General features: G+C 35.2%; 1 protein-coding gene across 4 annotated transcripts in view; it reads left to right on the forward strand.

Moving 5' to 3' along the window:
- The window catches only part of Larp4 (La ribonucleoprotein 4), a 69,229-nt gene extending 59,435 nt beyond the window's left edge, over positions 1 to 9,794 (forward strand). For all 4 annotated transcript variants that reach the window (XM_074083356.1, XM_074083359.1, XM_074083357.1 and 1 more), the window contains 3 exons: positions 2,181 to 2,305; positions 2,528 to 2,696; positions 5,333 to 9,794. In XM_074083356.1, the coding sequence (XP_073939457.1) occupies positions 2,181 to 2,305; positions 2,528 to 2,696; positions 5,333 to 5,671 (633 nt within the window). In that variant the 3' untranslated portion in view covers positions 5,672 to 9,794. The remainder of the gene's footprint in view (positions 1 to 2,180; positions 2,306 to 2,527; positions 2,697 to 5,332) is intronic.

The following is a 9,794-nucleotide window of genomic DNA, read 5'->3' on the forward strand; positions in this document are numbered from 1 at the left end:
TGAATAAGTTGTCATGAAACCCAAGTTTCTTTTTTCTTTTTTCTCAGAACTGTGTTTTGACCTTAAGGCCTCACACTTGTAGGGCAGGGCGCTTTACCACTTGAGCCATTCTACTACCCCTTTGTCTTGGTTTTGGTGTTTTTGAGACAATGTCTTGTTTTATAGCCCAGGCTGGCTTTGAATTTGCAATTCTCCTGCCTTGGCATCCTAAGAGGTGGGATTATGGATATGTACCATCACTCCCAGCCTTAGATATAAATTTATTTATGCTCTTGCTTTTCTAGGGAAGGGGAAGGAGTGAAGACAGTGACATGCTCATGATTGGGGAAGGGAATAGCAAGAGCTAAAGTTAAAGTAGGCAGATTAGAAAAGAGAATGTAAAAAAATACGGGGGGACTGCTAGAGAGGAAATACTAGGGAGGGGAAAGAAAAGAGAAGGAAGGGAAAGAATAGAGAAGGGAGAGGAGAGTGAAAGCAACAGATATATAAATTACTTGATCTTTCATTCTGAAAACATTTTACTGCTCACACACTTAATCAGCTTATATCTGGGTAGAATTCTGTATTAGAAATCATTTCTGCAGTGGTAGAGCACCTGCCAACCAAGCTCAAGGTCCTGAGTTCAACCCCCCTAGTGCCACCCTAAAAAAGAAAATAATTTTCTTGGAATTTTGAAGGTATTACTTTACTCTCTTCCATCATTTAAAAATATGAAATGTAATAATTTCATTAATTTTAAGGTGTACCTTTTTCGTGTTTTATCATCTTCAAAGTTAGGCCATCTTTTTTGTTTTATTGTGGTACTGGGGTTTGAACTCAAGGTCTACACCTTGAGCCACTCTACCAGCCCCCTTTTTTTGTGATAGGGTCTCACAAACTGTTTGCCCAGTCTGGCTTCAAACCACCATGCTCCTGATCTCTGCCTCCTGAGTAGCTAGGGTTACAGGCATGAGCTACCGGTGCCCGGCTTCTTGAACTCTTAATTTCAGTTTATTTGACTTCATTGTTTGAACATCTGACTTTCTTGTTTTGGCATTTCTAATTTTTACTTTTGTTCTTCTTTATATTTTCTACAAAGTTTTCTTGAACATTACCCTTTAAAACTAGTCAAAATTTTATTTCATTAATCACTTTTAAATTCTAAGTCTCTTTCTGATTTACCTGTTTTTCCTTTTAAAAATTGTGCTAAAATACACATGAAATTTAACAGTCTTAACTATTTTGATATTAGTAGGTGCATTCAGGTTGTTCAGTCTGCAGAACTTGTGAAAAGTCTTTACCCATTGAACATCATTATCTTATTTTCTCCTTTTCTTAGTTCCTGGCAGTCCCCTCTACTTTCTATCTTTATATATTGACTCTTGTAGGTCCCTCAAATAAATGGAATCACAGTACTTCAACCTGGCTTTTTTTTTTTTTTAAACACCCATCAGTCTTTAATGAATGTGATGTGCAGACCTGGCTTATTTTGCTTAGCAGAATGTCCTCAAGGTTCATTTACTTTGAAGCTGTTCCTTTTATTGCCAAATAATACTACTGTAAACATTTGTGCCTGAGGACACTTTTTTTGTTCTTTTCCTTTCTGAAACAGGATCTTTCTTTGTAGCTCAGACTAGCTTCAAACTTCTGCCTCAGCCTAGGTGGATACCACTACACTCAGCTAGACCTTTTCTCTGCCTATTAGAGAAACTTCTGTTGTTTTCATATGGACATACGTTTTATTTTTCTTAGATTTATGCATAGGAGTAGAATTGGTAGGACATAGGATAACTACTTAAATTTTAAGGATCTGCCAGATTGTTACCTCAAGCGGGGCATCATTTTACATTGCCAACTTCAATGTGTGAGAGTTCCAGTGTCTTCATATCACTAACACTTTATTAATGTCTGGCTTTTGTTTGTTTGTTTTGATTTGGTTTTTAAGACAGGGTCTCACTATATATAGCCTAGGCTGGCCTTGAACTCAGTCTTCCTACCTCGTCTTCCTGTGTGCTGCGATTATAGGCATGTGGTACCACATGCAGCTATTGTGTGTCTTTTGATAGCCATCCTCACAGGTAAAAAGTGGCTTCTCACTGTTGACTAAATATTGAACATTTTTCCTGTGGTTTTTGGAAATTTATTCATCTTCTTTGGAAAAATGTCTAAATACAATTTCAAAATATCTATTTACTTTAAAGGACAATGAAGACATGAGAATTTGTTGTCAAGTGCCTGCAGAGGATGAACAGACAGACTGCACTTCTGCCCAGCAACTCAATATGAGTACCAGTCCTCTGTGTACAGCTGAGCTCCCTGTATTAAGGTACATATTTCATAGATGATCTTGAAGATTAAATTACTTTTTCTTAAGCTAGGTGGTGCACACCTGTAATCTCAGACTACAGGAGACTGAAGCAAGAGGATAGTGATTTTGCTGCCAGCCTGGGCTGCATAGCAAGACCCTGTGTCCAAAAAATACATACATCAGTAGCTCAACTGCTTCCTGTGCTGTCCTAAGTCTAATGCCATGCTCTTTTTTCCTTAGTACAATTCAGCAAGAAAAAGATCTAATAGAGGATTCCACCGTTGATAAGGATGTTATCAGTCAGATGACTATACCAATTGCTTCCCCAAGTACTGCAAAGCCATCAAGAGCAAGTACTGCTTCGCCATGTAATAACAACACAAATATACCTGTAGCTGTGGCCCTACAGGTAACTTAAAGAGTTTATTTAATTGAAATTTTATGTTTTCACGTAACACTTTGCTAGAGATTAGTTACTTGGAAGTATTCCAAATTAGGGCTGCCTGCATTAGAAAGAAGCTAAAAGAGATTCAGGTCACTATGAAGAGATGAGAAATTTCAGTTATGTTGTAGAGTGAAGAATTTACTGGTCACTTTCTTTTGGTTGCTTTTTTTTCTGATCATCTTACAGTTAAAGGAAACTTCTTATCCAAGTTATGGGGAATTTATGGTGTTAAAGAGGCTCCAATCTTCTTAAAATTATTTTGTATGATAGTTAAATCTGATGAAACTGATAGATGTTCCCATTTGTATTGAAATTCCAGAATCATTTCATAATTTTATAATGGGAAATATATATAAAGGTAAGGCAAGACACTCACAATTTACCTATAATATATTTTGGTTGAATTCATCCTCTCTATTGTTCTTTCTTGTCTCTCACCCTCTCTTCCAACACTTTTTTGTGGGGGAGGGGAGTCCTGGGGTTCAAACTCAGGGCTTCTACTCTACTAAATTGAAGCCACAGCTCCAATTTATTTTTCTCTGCTTATTTTAGAATGGGGTACAAAAACTGTTTGCTTCTGCTAGCCTTGGACCGAAATCCTTCCAATCTGACCTTTCCAAGTAGCTAGGATTACAGAAACAGGCCACTGGCACCAGGCCTAAAACCAGTTTTGGGTTTCGTTTGTTTTTGGGTTTTGGTGGGACTGGGATTTGAACTCAAGCCTTCCCCCTTGCAAAGCAGGTGCTCTATCACTTCAGCTATGCCTCTAGTCCTAAAACCAATTTTTAATGCGGTTCATTATTCTATTTTCATACATGCATATAAAGTACTTTGGTCATAAGTTCTCTCCTGCTGTCACCACCCCCTTTTACTCTCCACCCACACTGATTCCTCTTCTAAAACAGTTCCTATTTTACATTCATATCATCTCCTCCCACACCCCCACACTCCCCAAGTGTAGATTCAACATATGAGAGAGAACAGAAGAGATTTATCTTTCTCTGTCTGGTCATTTCACGTAACATGATGATCTTTAGTTCTATCCATTTTCTTGCTAATGACATAATTTCATTCTGACTGAATAGTAACTCCATTGCCTATATATATTACAGTTTTCTTTATCCATTTGTCGGTTGATGGACACCTAGGCTCATTGCCTAGATTGGTTATTGTGAACGGTGCTGTTATAAATACAGGTGTATAGGTAATTTCTCTTGTATGTTGACTTATATGCCCAAGAATAGTATAGTGGGATCATATGGTAGTTCTGTTTTAGTTTCCTGAAGAACTTCCATACTGATTTCCACAGTGACTGTACTGATTTACATTCCCACCTACAATGTTATACGGGTTTCTCCGCCCCACCCTGTCCTCATCAACATCTGTTTTGCCCCAGTTTGGTTTTGTTTTTAGTGAGACTTGGAAAGCAGGCACTCTGCTAGAGCCAAGCCTCTAGTCCATTTTGCTCTGGGTATTTTGGAGATGGGGATCTCTCCAACTGTTTGCTTGGCCTGGCCTAGAACTGTGGTCCTCCCCATCTCAGTCTCCCAAGTAACTACGATTACAAGCATGAACCACTGCACCCAGTTCTGTTGTTTATTGTTTGTTTTGGCTTTTTGTTTCTTTTTGGTGGGATCAGGGTTAGAACTCAAAGCTTCAAGGTCACAAACCTGCAATCCATTGTTTTGTAGTATTTTCTTGATGAAATCCATTCTGGTTGGGATGACATGGAATCTCAATGTCATTTTGATTTTCATTTCCTTTATGGCTGAGGATGTTGAATATTTCTTCACATATTTATTAGCCCCTTGTACTTCTTTTGACAACTCTGTTCAGTTCATTTGCCTATTTATTAATTGGATTATTGTTTTGGTGCTTAATTTTTGAGCTCTGTTACTAGAATTTAATATTCTAAATATTAATCCTTTATTCAGTGAATAGCTGACAAAGATTTTCTCCCATTCTGTAGGTTGTCTCTTCATATTAGTGATTGTTCCCTTTGCTGTGGATAACCTTTAATTTGATGCAGTTCCAAGCATCAATTCTTGATCTTGATTTCCTGAGCAGTTGGACTCCTATTTAAAAAATAATTGTGTATGCCTTTATCTTCAATGTTTTCTAACCCTAGATTTTACTGTAGTAGTTTCAGAGTTTCAGGTCTTGCATTAAGGTCTTCTATCCATTTTGAATTAATACAAGAAGAAAGATAGGGAAGTAGTTTCAGTCTCCTAAATATGATTATCCAGTTTTTGCAACACCATTTATTGAAGAGGCTGTCTTTTCCAATGTGTGTTTTGACTCTTTGGTTAAGAATCAGATGGCTATAGTTCTACAGGTTTATTTTTGGATTTTCTGTTATAATCTATTGATGTGTCTGCTTTTTGTGTTGGTTCAAGCTGACATGAACATCCTTATGAAAAACTCCTGAATTAAAATTACTGTATCATAGACCAGTTGCTAAAACTTACCATTTTCAATGGATACTTTTTTAGTTTATACTTACTGTAATAGCAATGTATTTGAGAATTCTGATTGCCTAGAAACTAACATATGCTTTTCTTGTGACTAGACTGACCCTTTTTTTTCTTATCCCTTCAAAGGAACCCCGAAAGTTAAGTTATGCTGAAGTGTGCCAGAAGCCCCCGAAAGAGCCATCTCCAGTTCTTATACAGCCTCTTCGGGAACTTCGCTCCAACGTAGTATCTCCCACCAAAAATGAAGAGAATGGAGCTCCTGAGAAGTCTATTGAAAAACCACATGAGAAAACAGAAGCAAGAGCTAGTAAGGATTATTCTGGCTTCCGAGGCAATACCATTCCCAGGGGCGCAGCTGGAAAAATCAGGGAACAGAGACGCCAGTTTAGCCATAGGGCTATACCTCAGGGAGTAACTCGACGTAATGGCAAAGAGCAATATGTGCCACCCATATCACCAAAGTAAAAACAAACAAAAAACTATTCAAAAACTTTCTCTCTTCCCATTAAACTTGAGCCATGGCTATATTGAACTGTTTTGGAGGGGAATGGGTAGCCAGGAAGGAAACAGAAAGTAGGTCCTTAAATCATTATGGATTTTGGAATTGAGAGCAGTAGGATCCCAAAATTCATCTCTAAAGTGATTTTAATATGCTGGAGGATTCCAATCAGTATAAATATATATAAATATATAAATACATATATATAAATATAATTTTTCTATTTTTGTTTTTGATTTTAATTTGAAGAGATTTTTCTGCCTGGAATCAATTTGAGGGTTCAGATTTAGCTTGGGTAGGGGACAAAAACGTTATACATCCTTCAGTATAGGAGATGAGGGAGTGAGAGAAAATATTTTTTGAAGAAGCATTTCTGTAAAAATTAGAAATTACTTTTTTAAATCTATTTCAAGTTTGGCTTGGAGAATGCCATCTCTTACTATATGGCCTTGTGTTGCAAAGCAGATCAGTGGCTGGGTTATCTGTTGTGGGTATGAGTGTACAAGAGTGATTTAAGCCAAATCTGTTGTCATGTTAGTAAATGATTTGAAAACAGAATGTATTACTTGAGTAGAATTTTTTCCTTGTTTGAAATTTGGTTTGTCTTTTTGACCTTACTAATATTGCGTTCAACAAGCTGTTAAACTCTGATTGTACTTGGAGGTGTGACTACCAATCAGTTTGATCCTCAAGGAAAACAACGGGAGTTTTTCAAAAATTGAAACTTTCGTCTTAGACCTGAGTGGTGGATAGGTCAAATGGATTTCAGAGGTTTAAGTTGCCCTGTAATTTTTCCCCCTTAAAATGGGAAACAGTTTTTTGTTACTTTATTTGTTCTTTGTTCTGCCTACTCCCAAAAGCAAAATAACCAACCACCTCTATATGTTTCTAACTGCTTTGACCAATCTATATAACTGTTCCAAATGTCAGAATTGAATATTGAAGTATTTTTACTCTTCTGTTCAGATACTTAGAATTTTAGGTCCAAGATGGTAGGGCAGACAGACCTGCCAATAATTTATTTGTGTTAGTGTTAAAGATGAAACAATGTAAATGACTTTTTAAAGTGTTAAATAGTATAGAAAGAAGAAAGAAATTTAAAGGATTATTATGGGGGGAATTTTTTTTCTGTTTACATTGTATTTGTCATCTTCCTTCCCTCTATTCCAAAATACATACCCATACAAAGTCAAGAGATTTTTTTTAGATAAGGTGAAAGATGTTTGAAGAGAATTAATGCATAATTTCTCAATGAATAAAGTTGTAACTGTCATATTTAATAGACAAGTTTACATGCTGGTGTTTAGAAAGCAGCTAAGATATTAAAAACCATGTTGCATTTAATGTTTTAAGTCATACCATGTTCAGAGTTCTGTGTAAGAGGCAGGGTTTTATTTTTCTTTTTAGGGATAGTTTATAACAGTAAGAACTGTCCCTTATGTTAGTGAGTTATATGTACAAATTGAAACTGTAAATTGTGAACACTGGAAAGCACCATTGTGACATAGAGTAAACATCTTAGTAATATATTAAAAATGAATGTAAATGGAAGTTAAAATTACATTACTGTGAAACTCATCTTCCAACTCTAAGTTAAGCTTTGGAGACATATTAATGGGTAACTGTTAACAGCTTTGAAAATAACTGCGCATTTCTATACAAGCCAGAATTACTGTTTCTTTGTAACTTATTATTCAGTTTGGCAATTGTTTTTGATTTGGTGGATTGATAGCATGGTATAATACATTTACTCAGTTTGAAACTATTAATTTCTACACACTATTTTTTAAAATCATCTTTTATAGGAAACATAATAAAACTACCTGTACTAACATTTTGGAGAACTTCATAGGTCCTTTAAAAAAAAAGTATTAATAATCATTGGCTACATCTGATAAAAGTGCTTATTCTGGTTTACTTAGATAATGCTGCAGTTGGTAGAATGGTAAACATTTAAAGTGTTAACGCCTCATGAATGCTTTGGATTTCAGAGAATAAATATTTTGTAAAAATGACTTGGTAAGGATTATAAAGTTAATTATTGCACTTAAATGAAACATTGCCCTTTTTTTTTTTTTTTTTTGGTAATGTGTCTTAGATGTAGTCTTGAATTACTTGTATGCTTGTGTGACTTATTCCTTGTTCACCAATTTCTAAAAGTCTGCAGGATTTTTTTTGCAGTGCTGGGGATTGAACCCAGGGCCTTGCACATTCTATGCAAGTGCTCTACCACTGAGCTGTGCCCCCAACCCCTAAAGGTTCTAAAGATCTCATTCATACACAAGAAAGTTTCCTTTTTGAAGAAAACAAGTATATTCTAGTTTTTTCTGAAAATGCCAGTGAATGTAGAAATTTAAAGGTATGGTCATTTAAAAATTTTCTTATAAAACTTAATTACTTTGCCTCATTACATCTAAATAGTTCCCATTTGATGAGATATAGGGAGGAATAAGAGTGTGTGTATGTGTGTGTGTATTTAATATATATATATATTCACAGTATGTATTTAGAATTATTTTATTGCAGCAGATTTAAGGTTTGTAACTAAATGATGCCTGTGAGTTGTGTGAAACTGTTGGCTTTTTACCCAGCATTACTCTGATGCGGGTGGGTATTCATAATAGTTCAACTATTTATTGGTTCTTTAGATAGAAGAGTTTGAATATCAAAGTTTTCGCTTCACCCTCATGGACTATTGGTGGATAAAAATAGATAAAGGTGATTCTGAATGTATGGTACAGTGATCTGCCGTAGTGCTTACTGTGTGAAGAGAACAAAAGTCACACAAGTTCATCACCTTGTACATCATAGAGAAGGTACATAGAACATTGCAAAACCTGTCTCCATTTTCTCTCATAGTTAAGGTTTTCATAATATCTAGGGTCTGTCTCTAATGTGAGTAATCTCAAGCTTGCCAGATACAGACTTTGGCATTTAAAACATTTATTCATTTGATTTTTTTTTTTCCAACTGAATTTTGGAGGAAGATGAGACCTTTCAATGATATGGGTTTGTTGTCTTATGTGCTTAATTTACACATAATAAATGACATGCAGAATTTAATTTGTTTTTGGTTCCTAAACTTAAGATAGCTTAAATATTTCACATTCCCTTTTCTTTTTAAGTAACCAGATTTTCTTTGCAAGAGGCTTTAATGATGGAATGTTAGGATCTTCACTAGTATAAAGGAGAATAGGAAGAACATTGCTAAAACGGAGCATATTAAAGTTTCTAGTTTTATTAGTTATAGCCTTAATTAGTCTCTTAACTGTCCACTGATTTTACTTCAACACAATTATACAACACTGGGGTTCTCTCTCTGATATTTGTGTTGGTGATATATAGTAACCATATTTTAAAAGTACCAGTTTTGGTTTTTTATGGTAAAGATAAAACTCAAAGAGAACAGTATATTCCTTTTGAGAAGTTTTTATAAATTCTTAAACATAATATATGATGGATTTTTTTCCAATTTTTTGTATTTCCTTACAATTTGATGGCCATTAATTTAACTTTTTTGGCATATGCTAATGTAGCCATTCAGCTTTCAAGAAGACACATAGACATTTCCATTTTCATTAGCTGAATGAGGCCATTTTAAGAAAAAAGAATTTGTTTTCAAGTTGACAGAGTCTCTTAAAATTTACCCGATTATTAAATGTGTATTTTTGAAAGCTAAGAACTTTCTATGAATCTTTGAGTAGACAGTTTCTAAAAGTACAACTCAGATATCTACACACCGTGTATTAAATGGTTTTATTTTCACTTTTGCAGCAAAGAACACTGATTAGTATATGTAAAGAAATACCCATGTCAATGTTTTTTTTTTAAACCTCATTCAGGTGTCCCTCGTGTTGGAGGAGGGGGGTGTGAGAGGGGAGAACCAGTTACCTGGCTTCTGTTTTGTCCATTGCTTAGATTTGTTCCTGTTGTCAAAACTCTCCCACTAAAAATGGTATGGCACATGCTCATGTATAAAATGTTAACATGAGTACATCTTTGTATTTGTATTTGTTTTCAACATTGCCAAGGTGCTATGGGAAATTAAAATACAAAATTAAAAAAAAATAAAATTATTAAAAAGCGGGA

Source organism: Castor canadensis, chromosome 8, assembly GCF_047511655.1.
Source record: "Castor canadensis chromosome 8, mCasCan1.hap1v2, whole genome shotgun sequence".
NCBI lineage: Eukaryota > Metazoa > Chordata > Mammalia > Rodentia > Castoridae > Castor > Castor canadensis.